The sequence below is a fragment of the Triticum dicoccoides genome, chromosome 1B (assembly GCF_002162155.2).
Source record: "Triticum dicoccoides isolate Atlit2015 ecotype Zavitan chromosome 1B, WEW_v2.0, whole genome shotgun sequence".
NCBI classification, from domain to species: domain Eukaryota; kingdom Viridiplantae; phylum Streptophyta; class Magnoliopsida; order Poales; family Poaceae; genus Triticum; species Triticum dicoccoides.
The window spans coordinates 403,802,064-403,818,250 of NC_041381.1; the positions used below are offsets into that span (position 1 = coordinate 403,802,064).

Genomic DNA, 16,187 nt, shown 5'->3' on the forward strand with positions numbered 1-16,187 from the left:
GTGTTCGTGGCTTCGCCAGCTGCTTCAGGAGCTCTCTTGCCCTGTTGACCGTGCCACGGTGGCTTCAGGAGCTCTCTTGCCCTGTTGACCGTGCCACGGTGGCCAACGTTTCGGCGGTCTACCTCTCCGCTAACCCGGTGCATCATCGACGGACCAAGCATATTGAGTTGGATATTCATTTTGTTCGGGAACAGGTGGCCCTTGGCCATATTCGTGTTTTACACGTCCCTACTTCCCAACAACTTGCCGATATCATGACCAAGGGCCTGCCTACGGCGTCATTTGAGGAGTTCCGGTCCAGTCTTTGCGTCAGCCGTGGTGCCGCTTCGACTGCGGGGGGATGTTGAGTATATATGATCTGTGTATACTGTGTATTGGGTCCGCCTTCTAGTCCCTGTATAGTTGAGGTCCGTGGCCCTCCTTTGTACTCATATATATGTGCCTATGCACGAAGAGCAATACATCGTGCAATTCACATATTCTACAGTTAGTTTCATAAGAAACGTTCAATTGCTACGTCATGGCAATTCAGTATATCTTTAAATGAGTAATTGCTTGCCACTTGTGTCATTTTCAGATGCACAAAGTGAAATTTACTGTTTACATATTCACGTTCTCTCCAGAAGATATGAAGAACCGATCGTCACAGATGCCTGCCTAATTAAGCAGGCAAGGTGTATGGATACACGCAGTTCGTTGGTTGGTTGGCATTGAATTAATTAGCTGAACATGTCAATCTACTAATGCAAAACAAATGCATCACAATGCCAGCAGCACATTCCATCCAATGGCCGCATATTCCCTCTTCGAGAGTTCTCATTTTGTTGCTATATTATACAATGAAACCACTCGAGTTCCATTTTAGCAGCTCCACGTTGCTGCCTCCAGAAGAACCACACATCCATCACAAGAATCAATCAACCCCCTAAAAAACAAGAATCAATTGAGATATGAAAAAAAAACTCCTATGACTAAATTGACCTCTCCGCAACAAGGCTTTCAACAAGGAATAAACGCCCGTGCGCCACTGTCACCATGTCTGACCGAAGAAGGCCTAGGCAAGGATTTTCATCCTGTTTGGTGATACCAGCCAATAAAGACCAGTAGACGGCACCTTCAACAAGGTGATGACCCAAGTTCGTCGCTGCTGATTCTGATCACTAAAGTTCATGACAAAAGCTTTCAGCTTGGATACGAAATGGTGTTCCAATCAACAGTCTTTCCTGACGAATGACATGTATTCCATTGACGGACTCACACACATCCTATGGGAGCATGGTATGGTACTGCTAGTATGCGATCACGAGCAATCCCAATCCCTGGTGAACCAACATATCACACACAAAAAGACATACAGCAGCTAAAACATGTATTTCATCCATTTCGATGGAAGCTGCTCGACTCCGTTTACAGTCTTGAACTGGGTTTGGTGTGATCTGAACGGGAAGCAGCAGCATCAAGGCGCAGAGAGTCCTTGAGAAGCCTTCTAAGAACCTTGCCAGCAGCTGACTTGGGTATTGCCTCCACGAATATCACCTTGCGAACTTTCTTGTACGGGGACACCTGCACCCACCATCATCAGATCAATTCGCAGCTTCAGCAAAAGAAAAAGGAAAATCTTTTACTGTCTACAGAATCGCAAGTGATTAAATTTTCGGTGTAATAAACCACTAGTCCTATCTCACTACTTGGACATGGTCAAGAAGAAACAAGAAATTCCTGCCGCAATCTTTCCTTGAACGTCTCTCTTCCTGCCAGACAAGGTCGCTCAGGAACAGCCGAGCTCCTGTATTTTGTCCAGCACCGCGCATCACTCTTGAACGGATCATGGGTTCCATTGGTGAGTCGACAAAGAGATGGGGGAGGAGTGCATGCCAGCCTGACCTAGTATACGCCACTAGCTTGGGAGTATAGAATGGCATGTGTGCCAAACAACCTGACCTCATGTTAGTGAGTATGCGTTTCCATCCGTACAGCGAGTCAGAACAGGTGGGGAGCATGCACAGCAATCACTCATGGAAACTGTCTTGACAACCACTGATATCTCAGGATTCCTTAGAATGTTTGTCATGTTCGATTGGACTGGAAATTTTATGATTAAAAGGATGCGTCATACTACTGTTATTATGACACGTCGGTTTCAAGGAAGGAAGCAGAAGAGTGGTGATGTGCTGTGCTGTGCAATGTCGAAGCATCTTTTTACCTGCTTGGCCACATACTCCATCACTTGCACACGGGTTAGACGGCTTCCAGATCTCCTCACCACGAAAGCTACTGGTATCTCTCCAGCTTCTTCATCTTCAGCACTATATGCAAGTCGAGAAAAGCAAAAGAAAAAGGTTCAGTTCCATGCCGACAGATAAGTTCAACCAACGTAATACTTATCTAACGGTTTTAGAACTTACGACGTCACAGCAACATCAACAATTTCAGGGTGCTGGACCAAAACTGCTTCAAGGTCAGCTGGAGCTATCTGATATTCAGAGTGGTAATTTGTTATAACCAATAATTTCTTGCACACAAGGATGGTGCTACATGAAGGCATACCTGAAATCCTTTGTACTTGATAGTGTCTTTCAAACGGCCCACTATGTACAAGTACCCATCTGAATCAAAGTAAGCAAGGTCACCAGTCTGCAACCAGCCATCCGTTCTCGTGCATGACATCTCATCATTCAAGTAACCTGTGAAAAGAATTTTTCGAGGACCCTAATATAAATGAGAAAATATTGGATACAGTATAGGTAATTCAGGCTGAATGGTAGCAGCCGCGGCGCAGCCCATATTGTTAAAGACTAGACCAGAGAGCTGATTCTGTTTACGTTTCTAAAGAGAAAAATAATCACATAGCATAGTAAAGCCAGTATAAATCAATTCTTTTGTAGCATAATTAGATACTTAAGCATTACAATGATAAGGAGTACCCATATCATAGACACAAGGGAGTTGTATAAAAATAACCATTAAGAGGACGAAAAAATCATGTTAAGCACAAAGAATGATCTTATTTTCTAAGTGAGCTGAAAAAGAATGGCAGAAAATGCAGAGACAATGCATATGTCAAGTCTTCATAGGGTCTTCAATAACCACCTCAGCAGTGAGTTAAGTAAAGGCAAGTCAATTTGTTTTTAAGGAATACTCAAGTCACTTGAAGTGATCTTTTTAACTAGACATTGGTTTGCATCAGACTACAAATGCCAAAATTCAAGGTGTGTGTTTTCGTTGCAGTGGCTGAGTTGGGCTCATGAAATGTTACCTTTCATTATAGCTGGCCCATGGAGCCATAACTCCCCACAAGAGCCAGGAGGTAAACATAAGCCAGTCTCCAGATCAACAATTTTGGCATGCATGTTTGGGGCTAAAAGACCTACAGATGCATACTTCTTGTGCTTCGAGGTATTGAAACCACGAGTTCCCACAGCAGTAGATTCTGTCATGCCATAGCCCTGTTCAAAGTGTAAACATTTACTCAGAATATTACAAGCAGTTGGAACTGGAGCAGTCTATTTCAGTGATTACATTGCAACTATTTACTCGGAATATTGCAGGCAATTGGAATGGGTAACTTCGAATCACACTGCTAACTTTCAGTGTTCAAATTGCATAAAAAATAGCAGTTTACTCAGAATACTGCAAACGAACTGGAACTGGAACTGCAGTAATAGTTTCACTGCTTGATTGCAGAAGTATTAATTGTTTAGAAAGTTCGTTTTAAACTAGTAAATCCCTACTTGGTTATCCCATCTAAAATATGCACATACATGTCTGTAATGTTTGCAAAGTCAAATCAACTGCATCTTCATCTGCAGAAAATTGGTAGGCTGAACTTTAAGGTGATAAAACAAAAGGACCAACATACATGAATGGATATACCTATGTAATAGACTTGAGTATTATTCATCACATATCAGCAACAAGGCATATGATTAAATATTATCACTACATTATTTTATTACCCTCTTATCTGGCGAACGTCAGCTGGGAAGGGGTGGCAATTGCGAACATTTTGACTAGCAATTTACGTAGTGGGAGGATGGCAATTTCTTCAGAAACATAACTTCTGGAAAGAAGAAAAGTTTGCTGCAAAAGGGGAGAATTTGCCATCTCCCACCACGCAAACTTGTCATAAAAAACGTTTGCATGTCACCCCTTCCAAACTGACGTTCGCCACGTAACAATACTGTTATTCCTTCCCAGTTGACGTTCGCCACGTAACAATACCATTACTTTATACTCAGAATATGCAACTCGAAAACGCGTATAGTAAGTAGTCTTCGTAGATGGGACAAACGCTCCAGTGTATGCGTTACGAGGCAACTAGCATTTTGTCATGGACACCTGGACTACAACAATTGTTTGCCTTCACCAACCTATGTTTCTCAGAATACTACAAACGATTGAAATTTGGTAGGCTTACCTGAATGAAATCGACGTGTGGGAAAGCCTTGATAAAGTCTTGAACGAGTTTGCCGCTGAGTGGAGCTGCACCGCTGGAGACCCGCACCAAGGAGTCCAATGACGAGGCGCCTGTGGACTTGGCCCTCAGCAGCGCCGCCATGATGGGCGGCACTAGCGGCAAGTGCGTGACCTTGTACCTGTGGATGGCCCTGACGGCCTCGCCGACGTCGAACCTCCTCATGATCACCACGGTGGAGCCGAGCGAGAGGAGGCCCGCGGCGAAGAGGGAGAGGCCGTAGACGTGGAACATGGGCAGCGCGGCCAGGTAGACATTGTCACAAGCAGGTCGCGCGTACTGCGACGCCTCGAAGCGCACGAAGAGCTCGACCATGGCTATGAGGTTGCGATGCGTGAGCACGACGCCCTTGCTCCGTCCGCTGGTCCCCGAGGAGTAGAGGACGGCGGCGGCGTCCTCCTGGCCAACCTCCGCCGACGGGAAGTCGTCGGCGTCGGAATCGAGCAGCGCGCGGAAGGGCGCGAACTCGTGGCCCGCCGAGGGCGTACGATGGAATGTCTCCGGCACGAGGACGACCGGGGCGGCGGAGCGCGGGAGCTTCTCGGCGTTCTCGGGCGACGTGAGCACGAGGGACGGGGCGGTGTCCCGGAGGCGGTCGGCGATCTCGGCGCGGGAGCTGGAGGGGTTCATGGTGGTGGCGACGCCACCGACGGCGAGGACGGCGAGGAAGGCGACGGGGAAGGCGACGGAGTTGGGGAGGACGAGGAGCACGACGGCGCCGGCGCGGATGTTGTGGGCTCGGCGGAGGCCGTGCGCGAGGGAGGAGACGAGGCGGCGGAGGTCGGCGCGCGAGAGGGAGGCGGCGGTGGCGGCGTCGAGGAGGCACGGCGGGGAATGCGGCGGCGGGCCGAGGGGGAGGCGGGAGAAGATATGCGGGACGAGGGAGAGACCGGGGTCGGAGGGGAGCGGGACGGGCGGGTGGGTGCTGGCGTAGAGGCCGGCGGCGGTGGAGTAGAAGGTGGCGGCGCTGGGGTCGTGCGCGGCGTCCTGCATTGCTGCTGCTGCTGCTGCTAATGCTGCTGATCTTGCTGTACTACTGAAGTTAAGATCCATTCGTCTTTGCTTTCGGGAGACGGTTAATATAGCTGGTGAAGCAGCGGATTCGCATGACTGGTGCCTTCTTCCTTCCGTTGATCCACCGATGCCTGCTCTGCTCGGCTCTTGCCCTGTCCCCAGCCTTCACGTTTCGCTTCATGTGGTTCGTCTTTGCTTGATTGGTTCATGCAAACGGCCGTCTATCTCATCAGGAGAAGCACGTTTTGGCCAATCCTTTTTTAGAAAAAAAAACAGTAGTAAACTGTGGATGCTCGTGGCTTGACAGGCATGCACTGAATAGCTTTACATGTTTGGACAAATTCGGGCATGCACTGAATAGCTTTACATGTTTGGACAAATTCGGACATTAAAGAAAGAAAATGCTAATGCCATCTTTAACCACGTCTCGTCCTAAAAGGCGTGTCACCAATGTGTGGCTTGATCACGTCACCTCTGAGCTCACCCTTTCCATACACCGCCTGCTTCAAACATTGGCTTACATTGTCTCTATGGGAAGTTTGCTAGGGTAACGCCCTTCCTCTCCCTCATCGCGCCCGCGAGGCAACGGGAGGGCGACCCCAGATCCCGCTGTCGGTCTCCCCCTCCTCCCCTCACCACCGCTAGGGGGCGCGGCTGGGCAAAGCCCGTTCAACACCGACTCCAACGGGGCTTTAGCGTCCTCGCGCGTGTGGGGGCTTCGATGTCTGGTCTCTCCATGGTCGAGCGCAGTGCTGGTGTTGGCACCATGGCGTGACGTCACTCCTGTGTGAAGGCGGTGCCCTGCAGTGGCGGCAGACCGGGAAGACTGCATCGCGATGGGCTGCATGGCGGGCAGAGCGTGCCTGGGCACGACGGCCAGATCTGGTCGACAGGCGGCAGGTGTTGTGGCGGCAAGGGCCGATGGCTGCTGCTCTGTCTCCCGACGGTGGTGGCTGCCTCCAGCGGCGGGTCTCTGACCGTGGGCGGGTCCTCGGGCGCGGCAGCGGGTTGGAGCGGTGGGGCGGGCAGGTGGTGCCTGTGCGACGTGTCTCTCATGGCCATTCTTGCCGCGCGGGGCGGTTGTGGCGCCTTCCCTCCTCTTGGGTCAGATCAGTGTTTGGGTCTACATGCTGCGAGGGGGCGGTGGCGACCTCCTTCTCCTAGATGTGTGCCGGCAGCAGGTTCAGATATATGGTTTGTGCTCGGGTGGGCCAGGTCAGGGCCTGGGGCAGATCGAACCGTGTGCTTCTAGTAGGCGAGGTCTTGATAACCCACAAGTATATGGGATCAATTGTAGTCTTTCTCGATATGTAGTAGTGTCGAACCCAACGAGGAGCTAAAGGTAGAACAAATATTCCCTCAAGTTCTATCGACCACCGACACAACTCTGCGCACACTTAACGTCGCTTTATCTAGAACAAGTATGAAACTAGAGTAGTTTGTAGGTGTAAAGGGGTAGGTTTGCAAGACAATAAAGAACACGTAAATAAAAGGTAGGGACTGTTTAGATGAAGAAATGATTAATTAGTTTTAGTAGAGAGCTTTTTGTCACAAGAAAGTTATTTGTCCCTAGGCAATCAATAACTAGACCGGTAATCATTATTGCAATTTTATATGAGGGAGAGGCATGAGCTAACATACTTTCTCTACTTGGATCATATGCACTTATTATTGGAACTCTAGCAAGCATTCGTAAATACCTAAGATCATTAAGGTAAAACTCAATCATAGCATTAAGTATCAAGTCCTCTTTACTCCCATACACAACAACTGTTGAGGAACGTAGCATGCAATTTCAAAAATTTCTTACGATCACACAAGATCTATCTAGGAGATGCATTGCAATGAGAGGAGGAGAGTGTGTCCACGTACACTCGTAGATCAAAAGCGGAAGCGTTATGTTAACTCGGTTGATGTAGTCGAACGTCTTCAGGATCCAACCGATCTAGCACCGAATGTACGGCACCTCCGAGTTCAGCACACATTCAACTCGATGACGTCCCTCGAACTCTTGATCCAGTAGAGGGTCGAGGGAGAGTTTCGTCAGCACGACGGCGTGATTACGGTGATGATGATGTGATCCACGAAGGGCTTCTCCTAAGCACTATGATGATACTATCGGAGGAGTAAACGGTGGAAGGGGGGCACCGCACACGGCTAAGACAATGTTGTGTCTTTGGGGTGCCCCCCTGCCCCCGTATATAAAGGAGGGAGGAGGAGGCCGGCCAGCAGGGGCGCGCCAAGGGAGGGGGGAGTCCTAGTAGGATTCGACCTCCCCTCTTTTTTCCTTCTTACGGAGGTGGAAAGGGGAAAGGAGAGTGTCGTGGAAACGTCACGGCAGATGTCCTAGTGTGAGGACTTAGTCGTGAGGCCAACGCATCTATGTGGTAGCTTGAGAGGGGTTGATCGGGACGAGAGACGCAACACACAAGACAAAGATTTAGACAGCTTAGGGCCTCGGGAAACATCATCCGGTAATAGCCCTACATGCTGTCTGTGGCTAGGTCTCATTATGCTCATGAGGGAGACGCCGTAAATCTGGCTTTCCTCTAGTTGTGTCTAGCCTTAACGATTCTTTTTCTTCCCCTCTTGGGGTGCCCTACCTGATACGACCACATGTAATGTTGTATCGCATCAAATCACAGATATACATCAGCCTAAAATATTTCAGTTTAGTGAAGGTAACAAGGAGGTCGAGTCTTTGGTGTTGATTACATGCAAGAATGACACATGCCACTTTAGGAAAGTATACGCTGAGTTGGGCATAATCGAACAGAAGATACAAACTGGGCATGAAGATACAAAAGTGCATCAGGTACAAAAATTGGTTGGAACAATTTACATATGGACTAATATTATTTTTGGTTCAGCTAAGACTACATGTTCTAGTACTAGTTGGATCCATGGCAGTACGTGGTTCCATCAAGATCTTGTGAAGGCAAATCCACGAAAGGAGTCGTTGGTCAGACATAAAATAGAAAATATATTACCTGATGTTTGGGGATCGGTCAAGAAGATAAATGACAGGGTTCTATTTCTTTTCCTGCCATGTAAGGAATATCAGGCAAGTGCACATACGTGGAATATATGGAGTCTACTATGTCCGGAAATTGGATGGGGTCCACCAGCACCAAAACCGAAGCCAGCGATGCATCCATCCATCAAAACTAGTACTTTTTGTTTCCTTATATAGATCGAGTCGGTTTTTAATTACGTGTATCAAGTGCTTGCTTTCCAAGTTAGTTAAGAGGTGCGGTTATTATATAAAGCCCATTGAGTCCATTGTAAAATTAGGTTATATTTTGATAATAAACACGATGTATTTTAGGGTAAATACCCGTATCGAGTTTTGGGGGAAGCTGTCTAAAAATCCCTAAGTTTTGAGGAAGCTTTAGAAAACCTTTGTGTTGCGATTTCTCTGCGAGGAAATTGTTTTGCGCGTGAGTATCGTTGTCGAGATTGGTTTTCTCGTGACGAGCCGCAAGTTCTATTTCGCGTACATCGCGTGCGCGGGCGAGAGGTTGCTATTGCTGGTGGTGGAGTGTCGTGAAAGGCTAGGCCGCAACAACGGATCAGATCTCGCCATCGAGGTCCGGTCTTTATCAGGTGGTATTCAGAGCATCAGGTTGTTCACGACACTATGAAGAAGATGGCGAGCGCATCGTTATTCAGTAAGTTAAGCTATGGATTTCAGTTGGAAGAGGAAGGCCATTGGACTGGGCTATTTCACACCCGTGTGGTGGTGAGAGAGAGATCATGTGCCATGACGATCGATCACATGAATTCGATCAACAGCGCAAGCATCGAGATGGTGGAGAAGCTGAATCTACCAATGACACCACGTCCACAACCATACTGTTTCCGTTGGGGTCATGAAGAGCTCACTATCACGCAACAAACCAAGGTACCATTTTTGTTGGAAAATTATTTTTGCGAGGTTTTGTGCGACGTGATTCCGGCATCGATGATTTCATGTCACTTGTTATTGGGTGAGCCATGGTACAAAGAGCATGATGTCGCGTACGATTGCAAAACACACAGATATGCCTTCAAGAGGGGTAAGAAGTGCAGCCTCGTGCCAATGGGTGAGGAGAGTTTTATTTCTTGGAGGAAATAACATCTGGAGAGGATAAAAGAGCAAGAAGAAGAAGAAAAGAAGAAGGCCCAAGTTGCTGAAATTTTTGTGGTTGTTATTCAATCGAGTGAAGAAAATATTGCTCAAGAGGTCAACTCAAATCCGAGGACGTTTTTGATGCAAGGAGGAGAGGATGATATGACCACATGTAATGTTGTATCGCATCAGATCACAGATATACATGAGCCTAAAATATTTCAGTTTAGTGAAGGTAACAAGGAGGTCGAGTCTTTGGTGTTGATCACATGCAAGAATGACACATGCCACTTTAGGAAAGTATACGCTGACTTGGGCGCAATCGAACAGAAGATACAAACTGGGCATGAAGATACAAAAGTGCATCAAGTACAAAAATTGGTTGGAACAATTTACACATGGACTAATATTATTTTTGGTTCAGCTAAGACTACATGTTCTAGTACTACTTGGGTCCATGGTAGTACGTGGTTCCATCAAGATCTTGTGAAGGCAAATCCACGAAAGGAGTCGTTGGTTAGAGATAAAACAGAAAATATATTACCTGATGTTTTGGGATTGGTCAAGAAGATAAATGGCAGAGTTCTATTTCTTTTCCTGCCACGTAAGGAATATCAGGCAAGTGCACACACGTGGGATATATGGAGTCTACTATGTCTCCAGGAAATTGGATGGGGTCCACCAGCATCAAAACTGAAGCCGGCGATGTATCCATCAAAACTAGTACTTTTTGTTTCCTTAGATAGATTGAGTCAGTTTTTAATTACGTGTATCAAGTGCTTGCTTTCCAAGTTAGTTAAGAGGTGCGGCTATTATATAAAGCCCATTGAGTCCATTGTAAAATTAGGATATATTTTGATAATAAACATGATGTGTTTTTAGGGTAAATACCTGTATCGAGTTTTGGGGGAAGCTGTCTAAAAATCTCTAAGTTTTGGAGGAAGCTTTAGAAAACCTTTGTGTTGCAATTTCTCTGCGAGGAAATTGTTTTGCGCGTGAGTACCGTCGCTGAGATTGGTTTTCTCGTGCTGAGCCGCAAGGTTCAAACCCTCTATTTCTCTTACATCACGTGCACGGGCGAGAGGTTGCTACTGCTGGTGGTGGAGTGTCGTGAAAGGTCAGGCCGCAACAACGGATCAGATCTCGCCATCGAGGTTCGGTCTTTATCACTGCCCCTTCTTATATAAGTTGGAGGGGTGGGTTACATGACTAGTCCTAGTAGGATTAGGATTACTCTATTACAAGTGGAGTCCTAGTCTTGCTTCCTTTGTAAGGGAATATTCCTTATGCTTTCCTCTTAAGCCGGCCCACCATAACATGAGCCGGCCTTCTGGGCCTTGGGCCCAGTCTTCTATCCGACCCGCCGTCAGGGCCATCCATGAGTCGCCAGGCTCGTGAGTCATCGAACCAGTGAGCCGCCAGACTCGTGAGTCGCCAATCCTCCGGTGGATTACCAATGAAAACGCCAAGTCCGGCCGGCTCATACGTCCAGTCGGGTCATACTGCGGGGTATATCCCTGACATTAGCCCCTAGTTTAATTTGGATTTATCCATATTAAACTGATCCTGTAAAATAAACACAAGAACAAACTTGATAGGTTGTGCTCCGGGTTAAATATTTTCTTGAACCGGCATCTGATCATCCTTAAGTCCTTGTCATTCCCTCCTGGGTGTATGTCTATGATCTCATAGCAAATATCCTTTAATAGACATGTTCAAACTTTGCCAATGCAAAAAATCCAGGCACTTCTTCTGAAAAATCCGGGTCAATAGGCCAACTTCATAATCAAAAACATTGGTCATGAAATACTCATCTGATTTTCAGCCAACTTGAAGATGTAGAACTTGCAGATTTATCATTGCAACAATATCCGGTTGGTAAATATTGATAGCACCGGGTTATAATTGTTGCTAACATCAAGCTTGAAAATGCACCTCCATTATATTCATATCACTTGTAGCCCCCAAGTGTCGAGTCATTATGAAATAATGAGTAGGGACTTTGTAAATATGATCATGTAGACTTGAGCAGCAACGTGTAGCCCCCAAGGGTCGGGTCATTATGAAATAATGAACAAGGACTTTGTAAATATGATTAATTGATAATAACATCATATGATGTAATCTCCACCATGGGGCTTGAACCCACGTCCATAAGGTTAAGAGCTTTGTACTCTACCAACTGAATAGTGGATCTTTCAATATAATGGACTGAGGTTTGTGTACCTTGAATTTTTGACAAGAGCAATTGGTAGCCCCCAAGGGCCAGCTCATTACAATGGGATGAGTCGGGCCTTCAATAAGTTAAGCAAAAAATGACTTTGCATTAGCCCCCAAGTGCCATGGTGCATGCTGGCAGTGACATGGGACTTGCATATTTGATGTAATCTTAATTTGAATAATGTAGCCCCCAAGTACCAAGTCGTAAGCCTGTAGTGACTCGGGACTATTCCCTCCATTGTAAAATAAATCATATCCATTGATAACTAATAGACATTATGCTGAAGCGACTTTGAAGACCTCCATCATAATATTGGTTATTGATAACCATAATAAAAATCCAGCCATGTTGGCTATTAAAGATTTGAATAATATAATCCGGTTTGAAAACCGGTTCCTGTGATATTCAATCGTTCTGTCGGCTTATGATACCAATGCAGTAAGGGTGATAACCCAATCTTTAGAAGCCAAAACTTTAAAATATTTATGATTGTCATATGCTGGCGACTTATCATCCAAAATCAAGCCGGGTTAATCAAAACTACATATATGCTTCAGATGTAAGCAAAAAAGTATCAAGAGAAACTCGAAAGACTGTTTCAAAAAACTTAAATAAAAAAGAGAGAGAACACGAGGCTTATGATTCGAATACGATCAGTAAGCCGGACCAAAAGGGTTAATGGCTATGTTCTCTTTGGTGAATGACACCTATGTTTGAACAGGAAGCCCCCAAGTGGCTTTTGGCATTGCGCCAATCAAGTGGGTACCGACAACTATGTTCTCTTTGGTGAATGACACCTATGTTTGAACAGGAAGCCCCCAAATGACCTTGAGACATTTTTTAACGACTCTGATTCGAATACGATCAGAGTCGGACCAAAAGGGGTTAAGCTATGATTTGAATACGACCCAGCCCCCAAATGATCAAGTTGTTTGAATAGCTACGATTCGAATACGATCAGGAAGTTGTGCCACAGGAGTTAAGCTAGATTCGAATACGATCAGCCACCAGTGGTCTAAATATTTAACGACTCTGATTCGAATACGATCTGGGTCGGAACAAAAGAGGTTAAGCTATGATTCGAATACGATCCAGCCCCCAAATGATCAAGTTGTTTGAACAATTATGATTCAAATACGATCAGGAAGCTGTGCCAAAGGAGTTAAGCTAGATTTGAATACGATCAGCCCCCAATGGTCATTGAAGTAGGGTACCTATATTTGAGTTGTGCTTTGCAACAGACTCTCTTTGGCCCCTTTAATTTCTCTGAGAACTCGAGCTTTGTGAGAGATAAATTTTCTTGAGCCGGAATTTTAAACCAGATATTGAGAGCTTCAAAGCTTTGTGAGAGATAGATTTCTCTTGAACCGAATTTTAAACCGGCATTCTTCATTTTGAGCCAGAAATTTTCTGACGGCCTTTAAATTTTCATCAATATAGCAGTAGCCTCCGGGTCCGGGTTATCTTCCCTCCACTGACCCGGAGTTCTTGAATCTGTCTTTAAACTAGCAATCATTTACTGAGTCATGTGATAATAGTCCCCGAGTCTCAAGGCGATTTGAGGAGTTGTCTTGAGATTCTTCATATTGACCGCGATATAAACCGGTATGAGTCATTTAAACATCTCAGTGATATAATAGTCACTTTTGCAGTAGACAATTGCCCTGTGTTGAAGAAATTGCAAACACGAGTAATTGTTCTTTGAAAGAAATTAATATGTACTATAAAAATATACTGGATGGATTTCACCTGATATTTTAGGCCATAAATTATCCACCGCGGAGTCAATTATCACCACGGTGAAGCTGAAATCAATCATGGCCGAGTCGGCCGCGGGAGCAGACAGATGAGCCGGCCGCGGCGTTGTAAGCCGATGCAGACAGGCGAGTTAATTACAGGAGCGGAAAGCCGCAGACGGTGAGTCAATCACGGGCGTGGTTCCCGCGAGTTGATGTAGATGAGCTGCACGGGCTGCGGCTTGCGCACACCTATTCAACAGCAAACGGGCGTGGACGCAGACTCCATAGGCACACAATGGTACCACCTTGATAACAAATCATTGTCCTGCACAAAATATATTGCGGACCAGAGTAATTATTCTTGGAAAAAACAATATATGTGCTAAGAAAATGGACTTAGATAGATATAACCTGATTGTAGCGGATGATAGATGATTCATATATCATCCGTAGATAATCTTCAGTAATTTCAACTGCAATTTAACCATTCTCTCTGCAAAGGCGCCGCACCGTCTGCTTAAACGGAGGTGCGTGAGTCGGGGCAACTCTGCACACGACAGGAGCGACTCAACACAGCTGCAGCGGCGGGTCGTGACATCAGCGGTGAGGGCGGCTCAACCGCCACTCCCGCGTGGGCGGCTCAACGACACTTCAATTTTCCTTTGAGCCTCAACAGCAAAAATAGATCAGTGTAAAACAACTCTTCCTCCCGCTTGCGATTCAGTTATACTCTTCACTGGTAGTGTGACCGCAAGATGTTTTTCAATTCAGTGATGTTATCTCCCGCTTGACCTAATGAACTCCACTTTATGCATATGATTTATTGCTCAAGACTTGTGAACCCCAATGTCGCTGGAAAGAGGGCAGCTTGGAGCTGCAGCAAAGGGCCGACTTAAGGCACAACGGCGGCTAAACAGCTTGGAGGCGCAGTTGGAGCCGCTCAGGTATGGTCGACTTGACGAGCAGGGTGAATTGGCGGTTCTGCAGTGGCGGTTCCCCCGCTGCAACGGTGGCAGAAACAACATGTAGGGCGTCTAGTCGCGCGACGGGAGCGGCTCAACGCAGCCACGACGGTTCTGCTGCAGAGTCGATGATGACTTGAAGTGAGGCTGTGGCGGGTAAAGCCATGCAAGCATTTTTGAAGCGGAGGTGGCGGCTTGTGGTAGACATAGAAGCAAATCTGCGGCTCACGCGTGATGTCAGTGGCGACTTGGTGCAGCAAAGCCAGCGAAGACAAAGCCAGCAAGGAAGGGTAGGCAGCTTGGAAGCGGGTGCGGGCGGGTCACCCACAAAGCGGTGGCTCGTGGTAGCATGGCGGCTCGGAGCAGAGGTGAGGCCGCTCGTCCAGGGCGGCTCGGTGCAACCACGTCAGAAGATTGAGGCCGAGGCAGGCCATAGCGCCGGTTTATGCACGTCGACAAGGGTGGCGCGGACAAGGCGCAAGGCCAGGGCGGCTGCTCGGGGTGGCGGCTCGAGGCATGCTCCGGTAGTGAGGCGGCAAGCCGGCGAGGCGCTCTCTGTTGGTCGTAGCAGTGGTGTATTCGGGCGGCTCCAGCCGTGGCCGCATTGGCGGCGGTGGCGCGTAGCTTGATGCGGCAGCAGTGGCAGCGAGGCGACGAGGCCATGCCAGCAACTTGGCCATGGTAGAGAACTGGTGGCCGGCGGGCCAGTGGATGCGGCGCGAGCGGGCAGGGGTGCAAGCAGCAGCTGGGGCCGCTCAGAGCAGTTAGCATCAGATGCGAGTCGGATGGCTGTGCGCACACACGCGCGCGTGGAGTAGCAGTGGCGGTTCAAAGACGAGGTGAGTGGAAGCACGGCGATGCGGAATGACATTAGAGACAGCTTAGAAAACGCGTCGGCACGCCCGCAGTGGCGAGACGGAGTCGGAGAAGTGGTGACTCCGCGGAGATGGAGCGAAGCCACGACAGCAACTCGGGGATGGAAACAGAGATCGAGTCCCTAGCTTGCCGACGCTAAGCACTCAGTAACTTTTGCTTTGTCGTTTTTGGAAATTGGAGATTGATCCGATCTTGTATCGGCTAACCACTGGAGTTTGTTACATTGAGTAATCAGGCACTGGAGGCTGTATTCAGTATATATCTGTCTGACACGTGGTGTGACCAAATAGCAATGGCTGAAGATGATTTTTTTGATTGTTGGCCTTCGCCGTACAGTGAGTTGCACCGGTTTGACTCGGATATGGGCTGATTTGACGTGATGGCTCGATGGATCAGTAGATGCAGCGCTCGATAGTCATTGAAGGATTCGAAAATATGAACTATAGTACTCCAGTAGCACTGCCTCTACGTAAGTAGTACTTCTGGTAGACGAACATGTCTTTGGTATTCACGCAAAGGGAATATCACAAGCAGCCATGAGTTGATGCCTTGGGACTTGTAGCATGTCCAATCCGCAAAATAGTCTATAGTGGAAACCGTCTCGGCGACTTGAAGATCTGACGACTCTGTAGTGGAAATTTAATCCGTTTCGATGGATCACCTGGTCGCACGTGGCAGCGTACACAGATACAACTCCAACTGATCCAATCTCGTATATGCTATTCCGATTGTTCGTCAACGACGCATATCCTTCCATACCAGCGGCAAAAAACTCCGTAGCGAACATGTA

The 16,187-nt window shown here is 47.3% G+C and overlaps 1 protein-coding gene across 1 annotated transcript; it reads right to left on the reverse strand.

Annotated features, from left to right (window-relative positions):
- Positions 1-1,161: 1,161 nt before the first annotated feature.
- LOC119305733 (4-coumarate--CoA ligase-like 3) lies at positions 1,162-5,610 on the reverse strand. Its single transcript, XM_037582178.1, has 6 exons — positions 4,418-5,610; positions 3,257-3,446; positions 2,548-2,684; positions 2,406-2,473; positions 2,204-2,306; positions 1,162-1,563 (listed from the first exon to the last, which is right to left on the reverse strand). Exons 1-6 carry the CDS (start codon positions 5,525-5,527, stop codon positions 1,408-1,410), a joined length of 1,764 nt encoding a protein of 587 aa, XP_037438075.1. The 5' UTR covers positions 5,528-5,610; the 3' UTR covers positions 1,162-1,407.
- Between the last annotated feature and the right edge of the window lie 10,577 nt (positions 5,611-16,187).